The sequence below is a fragment of the Triturus cristatus genome, chromosome 9 (assembly GCF_964204655.1).
Source record: "Triturus cristatus chromosome 9, aTriCri1.1, whole genome shotgun sequence".
In the NCBI taxonomy this organism is placed as follows: Eukaryota; Metazoa; Chordata; class Amphibia; order Caudata; family Salamandridae; genus Triturus; species Triturus cristatus.
Genome location: NC_140592.1, coordinates 785,104,689 through 785,130,327, shown reverse-complemented (window position 1 = coordinate 785,130,327; position 25,639 = coordinate 785,104,689). Strand labels below are relative to the sequence as shown.

The window sequence follows — 25,639 nt, the reverse complement described above, 5'->3', positions numbered from 1 at the left end:
TCATCATTATGTGGTCCAAGACTCAGCCAATCGGCTGCTAGCCCTGCCCTCACACTCTCCAGCAGAGCCTTCCTGCCTCAGATTTCCAACCGCCTTCGTGTGAGGAGGAGTCTCCCTGAGCCTTGCTCAGTTTTGTTCCTGTGTGAACTTTTGACCTCTGGTTCATCTAAAATTTCCTTTTCTTTGCTGGTTTAAGGTACTGTGCTTCATTTTTTCATGTTCAGTATGGCTGAAAGCTCTAAGAAGAGGCTTTTCAGACCCTGCAGATCCTGTGGAAAGCCTAGATTGTTCTCTGAGGACCCACATAAGGACTGCTTATATTGCTTGCACCCAAAACATGTGCCTAAAGACTGTAAACATTGCAGAACCTTTTCTGCGAAAACCCTACGTGACAGGGAGGCACGTCTTCTGCTGTGGCTCCAGAAAAAGAAGGTCACTTCAGAATCTGACTCTGAGGAGGAATCTAAGTCTTCAAAGAAGAGAAAATCTTCAACTTCGGAAGATATTTCAGAGGTGAAAAAGCAAAAGACAAAAGACAAAGGGGCCCCTGCGTCTTCATTACCTCATACTCCTCTTAAAAAATCTAAAGAGTCAAGAGAAGTTTCCTCAGCCCCGTCGACGAAAATTGGGGCGTCGCCGGCTGTTATTGCTTTGAAACCGTCGACGACTACGTCGACGACGACTCCGTCGACGACCACCATATCGACGACGACAGCGGCATCGACGGCGACTAAAACCTCGTCGTCGAAGAAAAGCCCGTTGACGATCCCATCAACGGCCACATTACCTTCGTCGACGAAGACTTCGTCGTCGACGGCTACGGTGTCGACGATAATACAGCTTTCCCCGTCGACGAGATCTCCGTCAACAGAAGCCCCGTCGACGGGAACTTTTAAATCTCCTAAAGTAAAGAAAATAACATTGAAGTCTATGGCGTCGTCGATGGGCTCGGCGACGAAGCAGACTAAGTCTACAGATTTTACAACATGGACAAAAATTTCTCTGCTTCCTCCTTCAAATCTACTAGACTTACAGTCAGATGATGAGGAGTCTTCAGGAGGGGCTTATAGTCCCTCCCAACTTCGCATTAAGAGTCAGGAAACGGATGAGGAAGAATTTCATGAGGTTCAAGAGGTCTTCTCATTTCAGGATCGTCCTCCGAGAGATTCACGGAGATATGAATCTTTTCAGCAGTCTTATGACTACGAGGAAGAGGAAGAGCCTCAACACACTTCTAGAGAGGACTCTATTTCCATGCCGGTTTCCTTGGTGACTGACTTGCGGCTGATGATAAATGACTACTATCGGCGTTTCCCGGACGCTAACTCTCAAGCGCCACAGACGGTGGAGAAGCCGACACAGGTACGACCACCTCACTCTTCTCCCAAAACTTCCACTCAGAAGATACGATCTCCACCGATTATGACAATCAGAGATGACTTGGAAGACAGTGACGCCGATCAACTGGAAGAAGGAGAACTCCTTCAAGATAAGCAGGTTGTCGATGAATGGGACCAATATATTCTCCCAACTACGCCGTCGCCATCTCCAACACCCGCGCACTCTCCGCCGCAAGATATAGGGGGGTTCCATGATATCATGGAGAAAGCATCAAAGCGCTTTGACCGTCCGCTTCCAGTTCAGGAAGCCGAATGTTTTCTCTATGACTTTAAAGAGGAGTCACGCAAGTCTATGCGATCCATTCTGATAATCGCCCATATTTGGGAGGAAGGCTTGAAGATAATGAGGAACCCGGCTTCAGTGGCTGCTTCAGTTCCTCGAATAGACAGGAAATATAGAGCTCCAGAATCGTCTCCGGCCTGTTTGATTGGTCATCCTCGACCAGACTCTGTGGTGACGCAGGCCGCCCAATGAAACTCAAAAAATCCGGTTTCAACAACGACAAAGACGGAAGATGAATGGATGGCGCAGGGAAGCGCTTTGCGGTAATGGCAGCGTCTTCCATAAAGGCTTCTAATGCATTAGCCCTCATCAGCAGATTTAACAGGCAGATGTGGAGCGATATAGCACCCTTGCTCTCCCATCTTCCAGAGGATAAAAAAGAAGAAGCGGCTGCTATTCTACAGGATGGGGCTAGGGCGGCATCTGAATCCATAGACATCGCTATGGATTTGTCCTCAGTGGCTTTTCGACAAAAGGCAGGTGCAGTAGCTCTGCGAAGACAAGGATGGTTGAAGGCCACCTCATTCAGACCGGAGGTACAGGCCAAAATAGTGGACATGCCATTTGATGGAGAGAACCTGTTCGGAAAGCATGTCGATGAGGCCCTCCAAAGCATCAAAACTGACACAGATACAGCGCGGGCGCTGGGATCTCTTCAACAGAGCAGGTTTCAGTCGTTTCGGAGGAGAGGATCCCGAGGGCAATATACACAAAGATCCTCGTTCCAATCGAACAGATATCAGCCATACCAGCAGCAGGGATATCGTCAGTACTCGAGCAATCAACAATTTCGATCCTCAAATAACTATCAGCAACAGTCCAGGGGAAGGTCATCTGCGAGAGGGAAGTCGCAGAAATCCAATCGACGACAATGACTTCTCCAACACATCCGCCACTTGTCCGAGAAGCAGCACGCATTACCTGACTTCATTTTACCCAGCTTGGCTGTCAATAACAACGGACAGGTGGGTTTTAGATGTAATACAACATTGCCATACTCTGGAGTTCGTAGAAAAGCCTCCAATTCAGCCTCCTATACACAGGAGACAAGAACATCTATCAGCCCTCAAGGCAGAGGTTTTAACGCTACTACAAAAGGAGGCGATAGAAGAAGTTCCGCGGCTTCAACGCGGGAAAGGCTATTACTCGCATTTCTTTCTCATAAAAAAGAAGGACACATCAAAATGGAGGCAAGTAATGGACCTGAGAGGTCTCAACAAATTCATTCAAAAGAAATCATTTCGAATGTTATCCTGCAGGAAATTCTTCTCCTGATTGGCAGAGGAGATTATTTGGCATCCCTGGACCTCTTAGATGCTTATTTTCATGTCCCAATCCACGTAAAACACAGAAAATTTCTACGCTTCATGGTGGCGGGGCGTCATTACCAATTCAAAGTCTTACCTTTCGGACTAAAGTCGGCACCGAGAATCTTTACAAAGTGTATGGCGCCAATTGCGGCCCACCTAAGACTCCAAGGTCACCAGATTTTCCCTTATCTGGACGATTGGCTTATCAAAGGAAGTTCGTTCCGAGACACCCACTGCTCCCTTCATGTTTGCATGGAGCTTTTCAATCAGCTAGGTCTCAGAGTCAAGCTAGAGAAATCACATCTCAAACCAGCGCAGTCCCTTCAATTTCTGGGTGCTCTAATCTGCACGGAAGAGGCCAAGGCTTACCCGTCAGAGGAGCGTATTCGAAAGATCATACGGTTGTCAACACAATTACAAATAAAAAAGTCCGTTTCAGTAAGGATCTACAAGTCATTGTTGGGCATGATGTCCTCTTGTATCCCCCTACTCCCAAATTGCAGGTTCCGCATGAGGCCTATACAAGAACTGCTAGACAAGCAATGGCTTCAGTCGCAGGGATCCTTCGAGGATCGAATAGTAATCACTCCTCAGATCAGAGACGCCCTGTCATAGTGGAAGATCAGTGATCATTTGGCGGATGGACTGACTTTCGAATCACAGACCTACAATTTCGTGATGATGGCGGATGCTTCTCTTCAAGGTTGGCGAGCGCATCTCCAGGAGCTCGAAATTCAGGGCCACTGGTCAAAGTACGAAATGCAACTCCACATCAACTTGCTAGAGCTGAGGGCCGTGTTCTTGGGACTCAAGGCTTTTCTTCCCAGAATTCGCGGATCTACGGTTCTGGTGAAGACGGACAGCTCAACGTCTATGTTTTACCTGCTAAAACAAGGGGGCACAAAGTCGAAACTTCTGTCAAAGGAAGCACAAGACATTTGGAAATGGCTTCTAGCTCACAACATCTCGCTTCAAGTGCAACATGTTGCAGGAGTGGACAACACAAGAGCGGATATTCTGAGCAGATCTCCCGAAATCTCTCACGAGTGGGAACTACATCGGAAGAACCTTTCCAAAGTTTTCAAGGTATGGGGCACGCCAAGGCTAGACTTATTCGCGGACCGCCACAATTCGAAATGCAAAAACTTTGCAAGCAGGTTTCCGCAGAAGGGATCGTGGGGCAATGCGCTACAGATGTGCTGGACAGGAATGTTTGCGTATGCCTTTCCCCCCTTTTCTCTAATATTGAAAGTCTTAAAGAAAATGAAATCAGAGCCGTGCCATCTGATTCTGATTGCACCAGCGTGGCGAGACAAGCGTGGTTCTCCGAACTTCTCAGACTCTCAATGACACCCAGGATACAGTTCCCATTAGTGCAGGATCTGATAACTATGAACAACGGACAGATACTGCATCCAAATTTGAAATCGCTCAGCTTGTCAGCATGGAACCTCACGAGCATGAATTCCACCTGTTAAAGATCCCTCAGGACTGCAGAGACATTCTGTCACGATCCCGGGCAGTCTCCACAAACAAAACATATGCGGCGAAATGGAAAAGGTTCTGTCAGTGGTGTGCATCTAACGATTTGCATCCATTTCGGGTCTCGTCTGCTCAGATTCTCCCATATCTACTGACATTGGCCAAATCTGGACTCTCTCATATGTTCATAAAAGTACACATAGCCGCTATTGCAAGGTACACAAGAGTTCCTGACCGACCCTCTCTTTGGTCCCAAAGAGTTATTAAGGAATTCCTCAGAGGGCTCTTCAGAATGATCCCTCCTGTTCAAAGACCAGTTGTTCCTTGGCAGCTGAATACAGTTCTTACACAGTTAATGAAACCGCCCTTTGAGCCAATCCATAAGGCGGAATTACAATTTGTCTCATGGAAGACAGCGTTATTGTTAGCACTCACATCGGCAAGAAGGGTCTCAATTGCAGAACCATTCCTACAATTCAGGCAGGACAGAGTGATTCTCAGGACGAATCCCAATTTTATTCCTAAAGTTCCCTCCAGCTTTCATCTGAATGAACCAGTTGTTTTGCCTACATTTTTTAAAGACCCGTCAACAGCGGCAGAAAGAGCGTTGCACTCTTTAGACATCAAACGATGTCTCAAATTCTATATCGACAAGACCCAATCATTCAGAAAGACAAATCAGCTTTTCGTAGCCTTTGCCGGTCCCAGGAAAGGGGTGGCACTTTCTAGGTCTAGTATCTCGAGGTGGATATCGTCAGCAATATCCTTGTGTCATAGCAAAGCTGGTAAACCTTTACAATCTAAAGTACGTGCGCACTCCACAAGGAAGATGGCAACTTCTATGTCTCTATTTGCAGGGGTGCCACTGCCAGACATTTGTAGAGGTGCGACATGGAAGAATGCGCACACCTTTACTAGACATTATTGTCTGGACGCAGCGTGGAGAAAGGATGCAGCAGTGGGACAAGCAGTTCTACGGCACCTATTTCATTAAGGTATTTATCATGAATTATGACGATGATTGAATGTGCAAATATATGTCTGTTGACACAAATGTTTCATATACTGCAATGTATGTTAACAATCTATACAAATGAGCAGTGCCCGCGGTTATTGGGGTTCTAGCCTGGAAATGCAGTTTGGGATAAGTACTGCTTACTATTCTGATACAAGCATGTGAATCTATGAAAGATTCAATACTGGAGAAAGAACTAGTTACTTACCTGTACACTATGGTTCTCCAGTATTATCTTTCATAGATTCACATGCGGCCCGCCCACCTCCCCATTTCTCAGGCAGAACCTCATTGTCTCTAGATATATTTTAGTCTCGCACTCGGGGCTGGAAATCTGAGGCAGGAAGGCTCTGCTGGGGAGTGTGAGGGGAGGGCTAGCAGCCGATTGGCTGAGTCTTGGACCACATAATGATGAGATTTGGTTACCAAATAAGATGATTCCCTATGGGATTTTGCTATGCAGTTTTTCTTATACTGCTGTGGTCATTCTGTTACCGTGAGACTCCCACCATGACGACGGGGAATATACAAGCATGTGAATCTATGAAAGATAATACTGGAGAACCATAGTGTACAGGTAAGTAACTAGTTCTTTCTGAGCCATCAGAGGATAGGGTAGTGAGTTTCAGTGCGGATGCTGAAGAAATGGACCTTCCAAGGGTCACCCACCTGACTGCGGACGAGGACCCCTGAGGGTCCATTTCAGTGGAAGGGGATCGACAATGCTCCTGGTGGGCAGGGGATTGAGCAGTGTGAGCGGGGTGGTCTTCCTTCAATATCCTTGATCCAACAGGACCAGACAAGCATTGCCCATAATATACTCAGTGGACATGCTAGTAAGCAGTACCCACAGTTGGGAGGGGCGAAAGGTGCCTCTGGCATTGGGGGGACGGGTCATTCTACACCCACAGCATGAGGTGGCAGGGAAGGGGGCAGGAGGTACAGTTTAAAGGGGCGGCTAAGTATTTAAATGCATTAGAGGTCAGGTGGTAGAGGAGGGGTAGAGGGGCAGTGCAGAGCGCAGCACACAGGCAGTGACAAGAATGGGTTCTCAACACATAGCGGGGTCACTTCCCTTAGAGTCCTATCCTGGAATGTGTATATGCTAAAGCAGGGTGGGAGCAGCAGTATTTAGCGCAACAGAATCCAGATTTGATCCTGCTACATGAACTGCACCTGAAGGGTTCCAATTTTAACTTCTTGGGGAGGGGCAAGTTTAAGTCTTTAGTCCTTGTGGGCTATTCGGCTGTGGCCTGAAGGTAGTTGGAATTTTGGTCCATAGGTCCACGCCATTCCTGATACCACAAACGCGGGCAGACCCGTCGGGCTTTTGGGTGGCAGTGGAGGGCTTATGGAATGAGAAGCGCTTGGTATTGACCTCCTGGTATTATCCTCCCGGTCTTCAAGGTCCTGGTCTGGCGAGCATGGGGAAGTTGATTGCTGATTTCCTGGAGGCTATGTTACTGGGGGGGGGGGAACCTTAACCTGACGGAGGAGGGACAGTGCTGGGTTCTGGCAGTCTGTACACCGGAAGGGAGAGGATGGAAATGCCCCTTGCAACAGCCCGGACCTTTGCTTGCTATCTTTGCACTCGAGGTAGTGGAGGGTATGCAGGGGGTTTGTGCATGATATCCTGTTCCCTTAATTTTGCAGGCCCTACTGAAAAGTGGGAAGGCCCCAGGTCCTAATGGTTTCCCTCCAGAGTTCTGCGAGTGTGTGAAGAGTAAGGTGCTCTAGCCATTGCATTCTCTCTTTTGTGAGGCTCGGTTGAAGTGTGAACTCCCTTTTTTTCAAACAAATTTTATTCATTTTTCTCCAGGTACAGTAGATAAGCAAAATAAAGAAACTGTTATCTGCATAGCAGGATCTCACACATATACATTATGGTGAAATAAATTGTATACTGTTACATTACAGGTTAACTTTGTGCACCCTTTATAATCTCGACTTGTTTGGGACCTGGCTGAACGGCCTATGTACTGATATGGCATCTCTTCCCGCCCTGCTTTACCACAATAGTACTCTTCTCCTGGGTAAAGGTAGAGCCAGTAATTCACATTTTTGTAAACTCCCCACTCCCCTCCCCTGCTGAAGGGCCAACCCACTAATTAGAAACTTAAGCGTGTAGGGTAGTGACTAGATCCTACATTGTAGAAGCTGGAAGTGGGATGTCTGTCAAGTTGGATGGGAACTCAGTAGATTGAGTGTGAATAGAGACCTGGAGGAATCCTGACTACAGCAATCCCCATATCTCGGCTGCGAGAGTGGGAGCTCTTGTCTGGGAAAGAGTCTAGTGGTTGCAAGTGTGAATGGAGTTTACAGAGTCTCATGGAGTGAATATGTCGGCCACTTTGAAAGATTCCAACAAGAGATCCCAGCTCATTGCAATCGGTTCCTTTCTTAGGCCTCTTTTTTTCTTCTCTTCGGATAGTTACACTTTCCGCCAATCCCCATTTTTCAACCTCTTTTTTTCCAGGTGAGCAGTGTTAGGGCCACGGGGGATTTCCACCTCCTAGTAATACCTCGCTTAGCAAGGAGCAAAGCCAGATCAGCAAATTTGGCTTGCACTTTGTGCTCTTTTCGTCTTCCGTATAATCCCAGTATACTTGTTTCTACTGTGTGCCATCCCGTGTCTCCCACGACTGCCTTTAAGGTATCAGTTTTTCCACCCTGGTATCTCCCTAGCCCGGGGCAAGACCAAAGCATATGTAAAAGATCTGCATCCTGTTCAGCGCACCTGGGGCAGGACGGCAGGATGGTAGGGAAGATTGCATATATTATATGCGGGGTAAGGTACACTCTCTGCATTATCATATACTGGATGAATTTAAAACAGGTGTTCCGGGATACTCGTTTTGGGTATGCTAAAATCGTTGTCCATTCTTTGTCTGATAGTGGTCTGTCAATGTCCTGTTTCCATTTAGTGCGTGTTGCAGTTATTGGGGATGGACGGTGTGTGCGTATTTCACGATAGAGACAGCGGGTCAGGTGGCTACCCGTCCCCATAAGGTACATTAGATGGGCCAACTCGTGTGTATTCAGTTCTGTTCCGTGGGGTGCCCAGTGTCTTTTAATATAACATGCCGGACTCGCATCGGTCAAGAGCAGTGTCTCCGTGACCACCCGTTCGCCTGTGATATCTGTGTGCGTGAGTAACATTTTGTCCCAAAAGAGGTCCCATACTGTTGTCACTCCGGCCTGTAACCAGGGTTCCAACTTGCGAGTGGTGAGTGTTCCCAGATTGTGGGGATGCCCAATAGTGGTATATTGGGAGCGTACGCCGGGATAATACTAGTGTAGTTCAATGCCTGCTTCCAATATGCGAGTGCAGTTTTAAGTAGCATTCCTGCAGTGTGTGGAATGGCACTACCTGGGGAGAGCAGTCTATGCAACATGCCCTGTGTCAGCATGTGCTCTGACCCAAGCAATTTCCTGTAGATTGCAGCCTGCCAACCAATACGTGAGCCATTGCAGCTGCGATGATAAGCAATAAGCATAGAAATCCGGGGACCCCATCTCCCCAGCGTCTGTTGGAAGTTGCAACTTCACTAAGCTCAGGCGTCTGCGGCCCGTGCCCCATATTAAGCTGGTCAGGAGTGTATTCAATGTTGTAAATACTGCTCTCAGGACTACCACTGGGAGGTTTGTAAAAAAGGAGAGTAAACGCGGGAAACTTACCATTTTCAAGATCGCCAATCTCCCTGCCACCAAGAGGGGCAAAGATGTTCAAAATGCGACTTGATCCCTCAGGGAGCTGTTAGGCCCTATGCAGGTTCCCTTCTATAATATCTGTTTTGGTTCTATATATTTGAATCCCTAATTATTTGAAAGTGTTGTGGGTAATTATTATTTCACAATTTCCAAATGGTATAGTCAGCTCCTCTGTGTTTGTGCTGAAGGGGAAGGCAAAGGATTTTTCATAATGAATTGCCAACCCGCTATGTGTTCAAATTGTGTAAAGAGCTGTGCAACAGTGTCCAAGTTATTTCACAGTTTCCTGTTGTACAGAATGATCTCATCTAGCGTACAGTGAGAGAGCATGGTGGGTGCCATTTATGGTTATATCCCATCCCCCAAGGGCAAGGGAAAACATTATGGGTGATTGGGGGCATCCCAGTCTTGTGCCCCACTATATATGATATGGTTCCGAAATATGCGACCCGGTGCGCACCCTTGGTGTGGGAAGGTGATATAACAGTTGGATCCATCGAGTGAAGTCATGTGGAATCCCAAATTTCTGTAGCGCGGACAGCATATAGCCCCAACCCAATGTGTTGAATGCCTGGGTAATATCTAGAGTGATACATCCTGCCTCTGGTTCTTCCATGCTACAGGCGAACATGATATTGCACAGTCGGCGTATATTCAAAGATGTGCTACACCCTGGGACGAAGCCACATTAAGCTATATCCACCAGCTTCGTTACGAGGGGCTTCAAGCTGTTGACTAGTATTTTACTTAAAATCTTGTACTCAGTATTTAACAAGGAGAGCGGGCGGTATGTGGACAACTTAGTGTGGCCCCTCCCAGGTTTGGGAAGGGAAGTTATTAATGCTTGTGTTGCAGAAAGGGGCAAATTGCCTGTCTCTTAGGCTTCCTTATCCAAATTCTTCAGCTGAGGGGCAAGTTGCTGCGTGTAGGTGGCATATAACTCTGCAGGTAGGCCATCTAGTCCTGGGGTTTTGTTAGGAAGGCCCTTGATTGCAGATTTTATTTCAGCTAGTGTAATAGGCTCAGCTAGCATTGTTTTTGTTCTCTTCTGACACCTGCGGGAGCTCTGCCGTTTCTGGGAAGGCGTTAATCTCTTGGTGGTCAATCAGTGGTGGGGCTGAGTAAAGTGCCCTGTAATACTCATAGAAGGGTCTATTAATGTCTGTTTGTGTAACGGCCCTGGTATGCTGTGGCTTCGAAATTTCCATTATTGGCTGGGGGGGGGGGGGGGGGCATGTCAAAGGATCCGTGCCAGTAAGGTGCCTGGTCTGTCTGATTACATGTGTGTTTTGTGTAAATAAGTGCGATGATCTAATATGCGGAGTTGGTCCAGTAGTTTCACATATTTTATGCAGGCCTCTTGGAGGTCTGGTTTTGCTGTGGGGTCTGGGGCAGCCCTAGTTTCTAGTGTGTGCAATTTATCTTCAATGTCCTGCAAGTCTTGGTGGACCTGTTATCGGGCTGCCAAGGAGGTGCTAATAGCCGTGCCCCTTAGTACTACCTTCAATGCCTCCCATTCCAGTCCTATAGAAGACACTGTGCCTGCGTTTTCCGCAAAGTAGTGTGTTATGGTAGACGCTAGTGCTTCCTGATATACCCCATCTTCTAAGTGGCAGGGATATAGTCGCCATGAAGAGACCGGGGCTGGGACACGCCCCCATGCGAATGTGATCTCTAGTGCACTGTGGTCTAATATTGTTCTGCCTACATAGACTGCCCAAGTGGTCTGCGGGAGGAACGACGAACTACACAATATATGGTTGATTTGTGTGTAAAGATCATGTGAGGAGGAGAAATATGAATATTCGCTCATTCCCTTATAGTGGTTACCCCATATATCCATCAGGGCCCATCCTTGTGCCCAGTTCTGCAACGTTTTGGACTGGCATATTGCTTGAGCCCTAACCAGGGGGCATGGGATCTATCTAAAACAGTATCAGCGACCGCATAAAGGTCGCCACCAAATATCCAGCAAACATCCGCCCAATCTGCCAGTGCCGTACTAAATCGGGTACAGAAGAGTTCCTGTTCTGAATTAGAGGCATATAAACTGCATAGTACTATAGGGTTACCATCCAGTGTACCCTGAATCAAGACGTATCTGCCCTCCTTATCTATACGTTTCTCCTGTACTGCAAATGGGACCCAAGATCGTAACCATATGGCCGCTACCCGAGCAAAAGCAGAGTAGGTTGTGATCTGCAGTTGCACTCTCCATTTATTCTGTAGTCTGGTGGCCACCAACGTGTGTATCTTGTACGAACACTATCTGTGCTTAGCACTGAGTCTGTGTCTCTTGTATGGTGATCCCATTCTCCTGATGTTCCATGTAATGCAATTATAAAGTTGTATCGTTTCCAGCCTAGCCATTAATGTGAATGAATGTAATCCAGTTGGTGCAGAGTCTCTGTAAGTTACGGCCCGTTGGCATCCCTGTTAAACAACCCAATAGACGGTCCAACTGTGGAACTTGGTTCGACCAAACGATAGAAACAATGCTTATTAACTCTACAATTCCAAGTCTTGCTATTGCATTGGGGGTAATGGTTGAATGTATCATTTGGGAGCTTCCAATACTCCAAAAATATACAGTTTCTGCCTTTTTGAATCAGGTATACTTTTGTGTACAGTCTGAATCTTTTTCCTTGCCAAAAACTGATTTATGTACATAAAAAAGCTATAAGAAGCGAAGTAAGGAACTGCTTATAACTCCTTGTTCTATCAATGTACAAGATAGACTGACCGGTGATGCCGCATAGTTTACCTTCCTTGCAGGTACCATCATGATTGAAGAAGGTCTATACTAGTGATGTATATAACATCTTTAAGGGCGGGAGTGACATCTTACAATTGTTTCCCGAGAGGAAACTCATATGTTATACAATTTATTAAGTGGTGCTCCCTGTTGATTCATACTGTTACCCAAAATAATTGCAAAAAGCGTCCACACCCGTATTATCTGCAAAGAGATAAAACATGCTTGCTACCGTTTACTAGAGCAAAATATTATCTTATGATTTCTAGTTTTATGATTTCTCTTCATCTGAAATTTGTCTGCTTCTTGTATGGTGACTTCCGTCTAAATAAACATGTGAAGTGATTCTTCTGTTAGCTGTGGTTATAAACAAAATGTAATTGTATTTCATGATATTTACTTTGACCTTTCATTTTTCAGAATAACGAGTGTTTTTCTAATTCAAATATAAATCCTACATCTGACCAAAAAGATATTGGTAAGTGGAAATATTACCTATTTCTTTCGAGCATTTGTGTACTAACACAAGGCTCCTGCAATTAAGTGATTGTGTGGATTAGTTTGCATTCGCAGTATTTATTTTGTTACAATTCATCTGTAAAATGGGATATGTCTATCAAACTCAAAAGTGGATTTCGTTTGTGTAGAGGGGCATATTACTAACCCTTTGTTTTAGTTAAGTCATGCCTCCATTAACACTCACCCAAAATCACCACCTCAGATGTGACATCACCAATGTACCCCGCAGTACTCAAACTATACCCTGGATATGACAAGGTAGGGGACTTTACAGAAAATTATGTAGGCGGAAACTCCTACATTCACACTATACCCACTCCTTGCCCCACCATCCCAACATGCAGTGTGCAGGAAACAGCTCAAGAAGTGGCATAACAGGAAGTGATGCAGGCGGTAAACAAAATGTTCCATAGGATCCCCAGTGGTTTGCCCAAAACGTCTTTATGAAATAATGTGTCTTAATTAACAAAGTAACAATCAGTGATTTGAAAGAAAATTCAACTGAAATTCTTGAAAATGTAAATTGCTAAATGCTTTTAAACTCGCACCATGAAACATTTTTTAAATGCAGGCAGAAACAAATACTGGAAAACATAATTATAATTAAATAAAAAATCAGTTACATGAACTATAATCTAAAGAAAAGTTAAAGAAGAACTCTAATTTACATTTTTAAGAAGTTTCTGTTTTTAGAGGGCCACATTGGAACGCCAGCATCATCATCCATGGGAGGCATATGGGGAAAGAAAGGAGATGTAGGCATTGTTGAAGGAAACGTTTAATAAAAAGGTTGAGGTGTCCTTGGAATCGTGAAGACCTAAATGTAGGAAATTAAAGCTCCCCCCCAAAAAATCATCTTTATAGTAGCCTGCATGAAAAGTTCACAGACTCCTGAAGTTTTCTGATACATTAGCTCCTAGATGTGTATGATACCACAGATTAGGTCATGCATGTGTGTCCTTTGAGAAGCTGACACTTGTAAACAAAATCTCCTTTTTCATTTCATCATGGCCCCTTTTCCGATAGGTATTTTACCCAGCACCATTTCTACCCTCATTTTGTAGCACTGATTGGTGTTCCTTTTAACCCTGGGTGTAGTTGGCGTAGCGGGGCTACTCGGAGGTCCACGGAGTTGCGAACAAACTCCGTGGAACTCCGCAAAGCCACCCGCCTCCACCCCACCTATTAACAATTAATTCGACATTAATTCAAAGTAAATTAAAAACCACTTACCTGTACTGCGGCATTCCCGGGCTGCCCACTTCCTCACCGTCTTTGGTGATCCTTGAGAAACCTGCGCATGCGCATACGCCCACGCATGTGCAGTTTTCGCAAGGATTACCAGAGACGGCAAGGAAGAGGAGGAGGGCAGCCCGGGGACGCCGCAGTACAGGTAAGTCGTTTTTAATTTACTTTTAATTAATGTTGAATTAATTGTTAATAAGGGGGGGAAGTAGGGGTTGGCCAACTCCACTCCACTGCAGAGTGTGCGGAGATTTGCCTTCACCGCGTTCTCCGCAGAACGCTTAGTAGGCAAATATCCACACACTCCTCGGGCGGAGCGGAGTTCCCGCCCACCCTTAGTTCCTTTAAACTGCTTCAGCAAGATGGGTTTTACCGCTGGTGTAGGTGCAGTGGTCACTGGTGGCGGTAAATGATTCATATAATAAATATAAAGGTTAGTTCATTTTTTAATTTAGCCTAGTTTGAAAGCAAGTCCTATTCACAAAAGCTATTTTGAACTACATAAAGTAGTGCTACTTTATGTACTCCGAAATACAATTCACAAACCTCAGGCGGAAGATCTATACCTCTGCTTCTACTATCTTTTATGTACAGGGATCTCTGCCTTGCTGGCAGAGATCTCTGCAGATATAGGTTTAGAATGTATTAGTAAATATGGGAGGGACAAGTGGAAGTGGTTGGAAAATGGGCAATAATTACTACAAAATGGGCAGGGTTAAGGGAAATTGAAGGAGAGATTTAGGGAGAGACATGCAAATACAAACACACACCCGCGTAAGAGCAACACAATTGCAATTCACAAACACATTTAAAACTGCTACAGTATTTCTGCTCAAAAAACAGTCTCAAATGTACTCCAACCAAGCCATGGAGTAAGTCGAGCTTCACACATGGCCAACTAGTGGTACTGCAGCACACTCCTGTAGAAATACATTTAGGGAAACAATAACACTCACACATAGGGACACATGTAAAATAAATTAAATAACATTTTAACTTAAACTTCATTTAAATTAAGTTTATATATTATTATCTTTATATAGAAAACGTCGAATTTTCATATATATAACATTTTAATAAATACATACTAAATGATAAAAATTTTTTTACAAACTAAAAAAAATTATTCACGTTTTACTACATCAGAGATTGTCATAAATGCAGCACAAATCGTGCTGTAAAGTGTAGGGGTGGTGGGAGACTAAGATGTAATTTCATTAAAAATAATCAAATTAAAACTAATAATATTCAATTAAGTTAAAACGTAATGATGTGCTAGAGTTTAGTGAAGGTGTGTTGTCCCTTGTTACTGTGGTAGTTATGGGTAAACAGGAGGTGGGAGAATGTGTCTTTTTTGTAGTCTAACATTAATTTTATAGAAATTTCCAATTACGTTTTATAAGGAGATCTCTGCCCTGGTGGGGGAGATCTCCACCAACTGACAGAAAGTTATTAAACGTAACCTCATTTAATGGCGTGGGTATATTGTTAGGGCTGGATCTAGGTGTAAATCTACTCATAGAAATGGCAAATTACATCCATGAGTAGATTTATACCTAGGTGTAAGTGTAGATCTGTACATGAGGAGATCTACACCTGCAAACTTACCTTTGTGAATATGGCCTTAAGTTATGTTTCTTAGTTAATTTAATACCCCATGCATCATGAGTAACTGATGGCTTGGCAACAGATGCATCTTGTGGATTTACTCTACTAGATTCCATGATTAGTTTCTATTGAAGAGATTGGTGTTGGTGGAACAGCTATTGACAACAAAAATACTTTAAATCTCTGGATCGTTTCACCAGTTTTCTTTGACATGCATTTATTACTTAGTTTTGTAATTTTTTTAGATTCCCTCATAATTGTTGTGCTGGTAATGGAAGATTTACTTTTAGGAGGGCAACCTCTTAATTTACAGACTCTAAGACCCTCATTATAGAATGGATATAATAAGGTGGGGAATTTTCCATAAGGAGTACCTACCAAAAGGGGTGAATACCAATAATCATCATGCAACTAATAATTCCAGTCCCTGGGTAAACCTCTGTTCACACAGGCATCAGAATTTACCCTTAACTTTTAATGAGGTCCCAAGTCATCAGAAGCCAGGCAGAGCCTGGCCTTCGTTTGGTGTAGGCTTAAAGAAACTAACATTTTTAAGTTACAATTCAAAGTAGATGTGCTACCATGCTGACCTCCTATTACAAGTTGTAGGTAGTATATTTAAATAGGTCACGTTTATCAATTCTTTCATTTAGATTTTGAATCAATGGTTAAGGTTGTGGCAACAGGGGAGTAATGTATTTGTATGTTACCTGTAAGCTTGTAGAGAGGTTGCTTCTAAATCCGGCAGTACTGCTAAGAAAACTTCCAAAAAACGAGAGGCTTTTTCCATTGTTTAAATAAAACAGCTTTTAGCTTTTATGGCAAATAAAAGGTCTTGATAAAATTCAGTCAAACAGACTGTGTAACCTACTTTCCGTGGCAACACTCTTGTTGTAGTTTATCACGGTTGTTTTGATCTGATAATACTAGACTATTCTACAACAATAGCTTTCCCGTGTCTATGCAGACGTTATGCTGTATAATATTTACCCAGAACCTCTAGGCTGTCTAAATTGATTTTAATCCTTCCGTTTTAAATGGCGGTAATACCTACTGCTTTCATGCTGACTATTTTTGTGGATGGCTGACAGGAACGAGGTTTAGAGACTGCTAGCGTTATATGAGGGCCTATTTATGAGAGAGGTGTAGGAGCATGGCTTTAGCCTCCTTGACTTAACACGACATTTCGCCACTTCTGAAACGTAGGGCTGCACCGTATTTACAAGAATGTGGTGCAGCCCTGCGTTTCCACCTGCACTGCCACTAATTTAACTGCCTAGCGCTAAAGCAGGCACTCTTGCACCATACTGCAACAGGTATCTGCGTTGCAGGGGAATGCTTTAATAACACGTAAACAATCCTGTAATGGCGCATTGTAACTTCTGTGTGGGTCTCCCTTCCTGCACGTAAACAATCCTGAAATGGCGCATTGTAACTTCTGTGTGTGCTGCTTAATGCAGCACACACCACACATAGAAGCTGCAAAACATCATTGATTTTCAATGCTTGTTCATGTGGAAGAAGAGACACCTTCCTGCACATAAACAATCAATGGCGTTTTGCACATGGAAACAACAAAAATGAGGGAAAAGAAAGCATTTCTCCTTGTTTCGCCTGTTTAAGACTTGGTTTTTCCCTGAGCTTAATTTTGGCGCTGCCTCCAATTTACGCCTTCCTTGTAAATAGGGGGCAGAATCAATGAGTGTTGCGGTGGAACGCCTACCGCAACACCCATAGCCCAACCCTTTCATGCTAAGTGTAGCATGAATGGGTTCTTTATTTACAACGTTGCCTAGTAAATAAGGTGAAGCCCCTATCGCCACCACAACGCCTGAAAAATTGATGTTGTGGTGGCTATAGGGGCCTGTAAATATGCCCCATAGTGTGTTAATCTGAGCCTGGATGACTTGTTAATTAGCCTAAAGATTCTCCCTTTTGAGAGTCATCACCCCCAGTACTGCACATTATTCTGTCTTTCAATACTATGGTACAAGCACCTGTCTTGCAGGTTGACTTGGCGGTGTACAGCTCCAAACATGCACATGAAACTCTGAGCCATGTTATAAAGATATTTATACTGTTGTGGTAACTGAATAAGCTTTTGCATATTTGGAAAACACAGAAGCAGTTTCATCATTATGAACTCACCGCTATCTATTTTGTAACAGGACCCAAAAATGTATGTATAGAGTTAATCAGGATCTGTATTGATTTAGGTGTTTGATAAATGTATCCCGACACAAATTTTACCCATCAAGAATTCATATTATGTTTAGCTCACTTATGTCTTAACATTTATAAATTGGATGCAACGCCTTTAGATGATTAGCACCTTCACAATGTGGGCTCTTCAGTGCAGCGATTTTAATAGTTAAAGAACTCTCCTTACCTCTCAGACATAATTTATTATAATTCATTTTTTTTAAAAGAAAGTCTATTCAAAAGTCCACATTGTTGAGATCTACATCTTTGCATGAGCATCTCGGGCATTCACTCAATACCATTGCATCTATCATATGCAGCATTTGAGGTATGCTGTCTAGAGTATTTTGAAATTGAATCAGTTTAAGTCTCTCTCTTGTCACTATTGTCAAAGGATATTCTATGATTCCTTAATTATCCACTGGTTATGTATTTCATACTCCCATCACTTCCTCAGTGAAGAAAGGTTTTATTTTGTCTTCTGTAATATGATACAGTATAGTGTGGAGATTGCTCTTCTAGCCCAGCCATGTGGCAGTCTATTTTGCTATGCTTCATGTGGGTGGAGCTTCATTTTACCCTGCTTCCATATATTTTTTATTTGTCTGGCAAGGTGTTGTGAATTGGCCCATTGGTAATTGACTATTTTGTCTCAATTTCAATTTGTGGTTGTTGAATAGGCCCCCCTATTTTAATAATGTTAGATACGGTATGTTACTACAGTTTGCCCTACTTTTTAGTTTGTTCTTTGTTTCTTGCATAAATCCAACATATTCAAAATGATTGAGTTCACACTTTGGAGTCAACCCATACATAGTATTTCCTCCACTCGCTGACCACTCATCTAACTTGCCACCCACTGAAGCTGTAATGCCAAGTAATAGTTTCCAAGGTTGTTTGCTCCCAAACCCCAGGATCTCATCCCCCGTTGCAGACAGCTACATAATATAGAGGGCTGCCTTATTTCTACCCCACCCCACCCCAAGTTAGTTCTAGGACCATCTTGTTCAGGTGTTTTTAACACCCTTCCAGGTCATTTTACTAGTACATTTGCAAAGAAGTATATGAGGTGAGAAAAGATATTCATCTCAGAAAGAGACAGTCTACACTTTGTTGATAATGGTAACTTATTGCAGGTTTGGATAGATCCCTTTGTTGCTGTCATCATGTTATTCATATTTCCCTCGTTATTATCCTTGTCCTCAGAACTTATCCATATATTGTAAAGATCGAGCGATGCATTTCAGGGGTAACATAGGGAGGCCCTTTCTTCCCGTATTTTGCAAGGAATTCAGAGGGAAGCTGCCTTGCTTATTTAGTTTTAAGCCTGGAGTCATTCCAAACCTCCCCAGTTGATCTAGGTATGCTGCTAGATTTTCATTGGCATAACTAAGATAAAAGAGTACGCCATCGGCATATAAAGTAATTATGTTTGTGTGTGTGTTACTATGGAGCAACACTCCCCTGGCTGATTCTTCCCTCCAGATCATAGTTACCACACAGGTTTTATGACCAGAGTGGTAAGCATCCACTGCCTTAACATCCTCAAGAATATGTTTCTTAATGATTGGAATTTGCAAAGATTGAGCAAACGTATTATCTATGTAATTCCCAGATGCACCACAATCCAAACGTCCTCAAAGAATCTTTTTCTTCACCCAACAAGGCAGTTTCTTTCATTGTTGAGATATCTAGTTTTCTGCTGCTGTAACCAATCAATAGGCAGCGTGACCACCACCTGAATCTGCTTAATTGCATTGGCTGTTACATCTTAAGGGAGGTAGCGATGACCATGAATCCGAGCTCTTATCACCTATATTGTTTTAAAAGAAATCTCCTGCTTAACTGTAATTAGATCTAAATGAAGGATCATATTCTCTTTTTAAACTAAACTGATTTCCTGTTATAATTGTGTTATTACTTACAATATCTTAGAAAGGGTAGCGTCCGAATTCCTCACTCAAGCTGGATGATAACATAGGCAAGGCAATCTGGGAGATTATACTAACCTTGCGCACAGGACCCTGTGCAAAGGTTTTGCATCTCTCACTGCCCAAACCATTGACCACAAGTGAAACAAGGATGTGAAGGCCAGTGGTAGAAGTTGGGAAAGGAAAACAGTGCAAGAAACAACAAAGATACACTAGGATTTCACCACTCTGCTGTCATTTAGTTCCTGTAAAACGTATACAGGATCTGCGCGTTCTACAGCATACACTGTAGTATTGGTGTCAGACTGATTCTGAACACCCCCACCGGGTATGTTGGCCTTTAGTACCAGCTAACTCACAGTGCCACTAGAATCTCCTCTTACCAAGGAGAGAATAGTTTTTGGCAACCATCGAACATGACAATCCTGATCCCTCAGGACCGTGGAAACAATATACCATTTTCCGCTCAGTCACTCGTGGTTACTTAGTCTGTTTTAGAGAGATACACAGAATAAACAGCCTGGGCATTTCCAATAAGTATTTATTGGACAGTAGTTATTCTGGTGTATAATAGATGAGCTGCAACAACCGTTAGACAGTAGCAGATATATAGGATTAGAAGGATTAGAAGCACTATGAAAGTAAACGGATGGTAAAGCTCTACCATCTTGCATTAATCATGAATGCATACAAGTATATAAAATACTTGATATAAAAAGGTGTGTACCCCTACGGTGCCTCCCCAACTAGATGTACCTTAGTGTACCTAGCATGTGTGTAGGTGTTAAGCCAAGAATCCTTCTAGGATAAAGTCAACCCCATTACCTGAATTGAGAGACTGTGGGACCCCGTCTTGGTCTCAAGTTGGACACCCGTGAGGGATGTTAGACCACTGAGAGCTGGGGTATCTGCAAGCAGGATACTCAGCATCTCTGGTCAGTGTGTCGGCCGGGAAGTCCTGGTCTCCCCTGTCTATCTTAGCAAGATGTAATGTATATATACCCATATGTATCCCTGGGGGTCCTACCTCGCTGTATTACTGTGTCTGCCTAAGGATGACGTCTGGCATGAACTTCATACATAAATATTATACAGGAGATGGTAGCCCTGCTGTGCTTCCAAGAATCCTCTTGAATAATGTATGAGATTTTGAACTAGGGAAAATCCGCGTTCTGAATGCAGTACTGTATCTAGGTAAAAGGTCAGTCCCTGTAAACTGTTATAAGTGTAATGTAGGGAAGAATATAGGTGAAGGGTGATGAAGTATATCAGGGTACCTATATGGAATATAACACTGCCTTGTCACTTCTTTTGGTACAGGATGTCTGGTGATTAAAGTGGCCTCTACAATGCAAAAAGATAACTCAAGTAACATGTCAGAAAGAATACTATTTGTAACTGTAATTGTAAATGAATATAATTTAGCAATATCTTTGCATAACAACACTGGAATTATGTATCTGCACTAGCACCTCTCTGTATTTTGAATAACTGCTTCAAGCTTCATCCCTACGTTTGTGGAGGATGAGTATAGCTCCAACGTGGCTTCTGTAGAACTGCACAATAATAATAAAATAACATCCTGTTATTCCGTACTTTTAGAAATTGTATGAATATATTAGAAATCGAATACTTTGTGTGTGATATATGTGTAATAGATATGTATATATATATATATATATAGCCAACTCTTCTTGCTCGGTTACAATCACCGCACCACCTGAACAGAGGGCGCGTCGTCCGTCCGGATCATCCGGGCTCGATCCGTATGAAATGCTCAAAATTATCGATACTTGAAAGTAAAGGATGACGACGCCGTGTCTTGCATAAATTCAAAATTTAATGCTCAGCTGTTGGACGCGTTTCGCCTGTCCCGCAGGCTTGTTCACCAACCATTAACAATAAAGTTTGCCACCATTTTAAGACACTCGCTGCGTGTCACGTGCACAAGAACTACAAATGCAGTGTATTCAACAACAGACTAGTAGTTTTACCACATAAACATAAATTCGTATTTAACATTATCATAGCTTGATTATTCAAGAGTATTTGATAACCCAAGAATTAAACTAAATATCTGAAGAGGAACTAGCATGTTAGTGCAGGAGGACAAATTACGCGCTATCATTTAATATGGGCAATACACCAGTCTTGATTAACAACAAAAATATTGTAGATAATGAGACTAAAGAAAACGGCAAGGTTACGCAGTGAGAATGCAATAAGCATTTGACATTAACACTATCGATCATTACGGGGTTCATATTAAATGATAGCGCGTAATTTGTCCTCCTGCACTAACATGCTAGTTCCTCTTCAGATATTTAGTTTAATTCTTGGGTTATCAAATACTCTTGAATAATCAAGCTATGATAATGTTAAATACGAATTTATGTTTATGTGGTAAAACTACTAGTCTGTTGTTGAATACACTGCATTTGTAGTTCTTGTGCACGTGACACGCAGCGAGTGTCTTAAAATGGTGGCAAACTTTATTGTTAATGGTTGGTGAACAAGCCTGCGGGACAGGCGAAACGCGTCCAACAGCTGAGCATTAAATTTTGAATTTATGCAAGACACGGCGTCGTCATCCTTTACTTTCAAGTATCGGTAATTTTGAGCATATATATATATATATATATATATATATATATATATATATATATATATATCGGGGATTTCGCCTGGGAGGCTCCTGCGATCCACCAGTCTTCCAAGGAAACACAGGAACAGACGACAACTGTCCCAAGGTGCAAGTGAGTAATTTGTTTTAATTAAATCTCAGCAATGCCTGCATGACGTGTTTCAGCCTTCCAGAGGCCTTGATCACATGACGCCTTGGGAGTTGCAATACTGCATTTAAAGTGCTTGGTGCAAATGAGAGCTATGACACGATTGGCTGTTTGACACATAGCACAATGAACATAGAAAAAATACATGTTGGAAAAATAGTCACAAATGAATGGTCACAAGCAACAAAGTTAAACACTTAATAAATAGCTAAAAATCCTTTTGAAAAATTTAAGAACACAAGGTCAGTGTAGTTATTACAATTCAAAGGTAAAAGCTAAGATAAGAAGGTTTAAAAATTACATTTAAATTCAAACCCTCTCCTATATGTGCAATATGGGCATCGTTGTGCAATTTAGGAAAATTAGAAATATAACCCAAGTGGGTAAAGTCCAATTTTAACAACTAGACAGGCCATATCGATGACAAACGTGCCTGAAGATGTAATAATGTCAAATAGCTATATTGGCTGGATGTACATACAAAACAGGAACCAGCTCAACAAATGTTATGATACGCCCATAAATGTTGCTAATGGACCAGCAGACAATTAGACCATCTGTCCGAACGGACATCAACATAACTATGTCCAAGTACAAGTGTCAGTGCAATATAATATGCAAAGTGCAAGAAGTGATAAAAAGAATTGTGTAAAAATATTAAAATGGATGTATGTTCAGGAGGCATGACCAATATGAAAATCAGTATATAAAATACTTGATGTTATAAAGTGTACCAACCTTAAGACACGTATAAAAATCTTCGCTTGAATTCAGACCCTGCGGCGTTTTGGTATCTAATTCTAGGATGTATTTAGTTTCAAGGACACGTAACAGGGACTCTCGATTTCCTCCCCGTCTCAGGGGGATTACTGAATCAATGACAAAGAACTTGAGAAGTTCACTCTTGTTGTCATGTCGCTCTTTGAAGTGGCGCGCAACCGGATAAGAGGCATCACTGCCGTTGATTGCCCTAATGTGCTGGAGTACCCGCTTGTGAACCTGCAACTTGGTACTACCAACATATTGCAGGCCACACGGACACTCCAGCACATAGACAACGAAGTGAGTCTTGCAAGTAAGCAATTTAGAAATAGGCCGAAGGTCGTCACAGAAAGGGGTTCTGAATTCTGTTTTACTAACACCATGTCTGCAAGCTTTGCAGCTGGTGCATCTCTTGAAGCCCTTGCTGGCTTGTAGCCATGTTTTACTGGAGCCTATTTCGGGACTAGATTTAACTAAGGAATCGCTCATAGATCGCGCTTTCCTGAAAGTAATTTCAGGACTGACTGCCATTAGATCCCCAATGACAGGATCGTTACATACCAGGCTCCAATTTGTCATTAGTATTTTCCGAAGAGCTTGGTGTTGGCGATTATAGGTTAAAATCAGTCTGACTGGCTCTTTCGTTTTGACCAATGTTACATTAGATGTTTTATTCTGCAAGACATAATTTCTAGAAATCCGGTTAGCCTTGTGGATCGCACTGTCAATCATAGAGGTTGAGTAGCCCCTGGCCAAAAATCTCTCTTTACTGCCTTCCTGTGCTTTGAGACACTCTAACTCCGTGCTGCAAATGCGCCTGATACGCAGCATCTCCCTATAGGGGATGCTGCGTATCAGGTGCGCTGGATGATGACGCGTGGCGTGCAGCATGGTGTTACCCGCAGTAGGTTTCCTGAAAAGTCGTGTCACAAGTTTGCCATTACTAACAATGATTTCTACGTCCAAGAAGAACACTTGATCCTGACTTATGTTGGATGTGAAATTGAGATTTAGTGTGTTAGCATTGATCACATCAATGAAGTCCAGAGCTTATTGTTTAGTACCCTGCCATATCAAAAAGATATCGTCAATGTAGCAATACCATTGATTTACATGTTTAGTGAAGGTGTCATGGTGCTGGCCATAGCGGACCTGTTCCTCCCAGCAGCCCAAATGTAGACAGGCGTAGCTGGGAGAAAAACAGGCCCCCATGGCAACGCCCCTGACCTGTTGGAAGTATTGATTACCAAACATGAAGAAGTTATTATGTAGGCAAGTAACATTTTGTTATGGTTGAACAACTGAATGGGCCTGGTACCCAAGTAATCATTGACTGCTTTCAAACCATCTGGGTGGTGGATGCTGGTGTAAAGGGATGTAACATCCAGCGTTATCAACCAATACGAGGGGTCCCATGTCAGCCGGGCTAATTTCCTAAGAAAATCGCCTGTGTCTTGGACATAAGAGGGCAAAGCCTTTACATGTTCCTGCAAGAAAGCATCAATGTACACAGACGTATTCTCAAACAAACTTTTACGTGCCGATATAATGGGCCTGCCTGGAGGCTTTTCAATATTTTTGTGAATTTTAGGGATGAAATAAATTACAGGAGTTACTGGATAGTCATTCTTTTTTTATTTTTTAAAAACAATTTTTATTAAGACAACGAACAAAAGTACACCTTTCGTCATTACATGGTATATCTGTGCGGTACAATGTGCTGTCATATCACTCAATTTCTGACATTGATTGCGATTGTCATACAGGTACATCCAAGCCCTGATTTCCGCCACCCGCCACCTCCCTCTTCTTCCCTTACCCTCCCTCAGGTCGAGTCCCACGTGACAATACTGCCCTGAGTTTAGTCGCTTAGCTCGGACTCCTAGTTCGGTACAGGGGGTTCGCATAAGTTGCCTCTATATGTGTTCCATTTTCCCCATATTCTCTGCCATCTCCGGGGGCAACCTCTGTTGACACACACCACCCTCTCCGCCATCATGGCACTATCTAGGTCACGGCACCATCTCATATGGGAGGGGGCGGACTGTGCCCCCCAGTATTGCGCAAGTGTCCTCTTTGCTAACGCTAGTCCGAGGGCCACCCAGGTTTGGTCAGCTGTGTTAAGGTCAGTATCATCCCAGACATTCAGTAAACACATCCGAGGTTCCGGCGGGACATCCCGACCGGTAACCCGTGAGATCGTGGCCATGACCTCCCCCTAGTACAAGGTAATAGCAGGGCATTCCCATATAGTGTGAAAGAAGGTGCCTATTAGTCCACATCCCCGCAGACAGAGCGGGGTAGATGCCCTCCCCATTTTATGGAGCATGTCTCTAGTGTAGTATATCCGGTGCAGTATTTTAAGCTGCACCAGCTTTACTTTGGAGGGGATAGCCACCTCCCGGGGAGACGCCAACGCTTCAAACCATTCTAGTTCGTCCATGGGCCCCGCTGCCGCCTCCCATTTCTTTTTAAGGATCTCCGTGGGGTCTTTTTGATGATTCACCAGTTTACGGTAGGTCAATGTTATAGCTTTCTTGGTGAGGTGGTCTGTGAGCAGCCTATCCTCTAGCGGGGAGGACTCAGGTAGGATGGTCCCCTTGGGTATAGCTAGCTGTAGGGCA

At 43.4% G+C, this 25,639-nt stretch overlaps 1 protein-coding gene across 1 annotated transcript in view; it reads left to right on the top strand.

The window, feature by feature from the left end:
- The window catches only part of C9H14orf39 (chromosome 9 C14orf39 homolog), a 1,162,755-nt gene that overhangs the window by 1,113,061 nt on the left and 24,055 nt on the right, over window positions 1-25,639 (top strand). Inside the window, exon 17 of the mRNA XM_085626171.1 lies at window positions 12,377-12,434. Within this exon, the coding sequence (XP_085482297.1) occupies window positions 12,377-12,434 (58 nt within the window). The remainder of the gene's footprint in view (window positions 1-12,376; window positions 12,435-25,639) is intronic.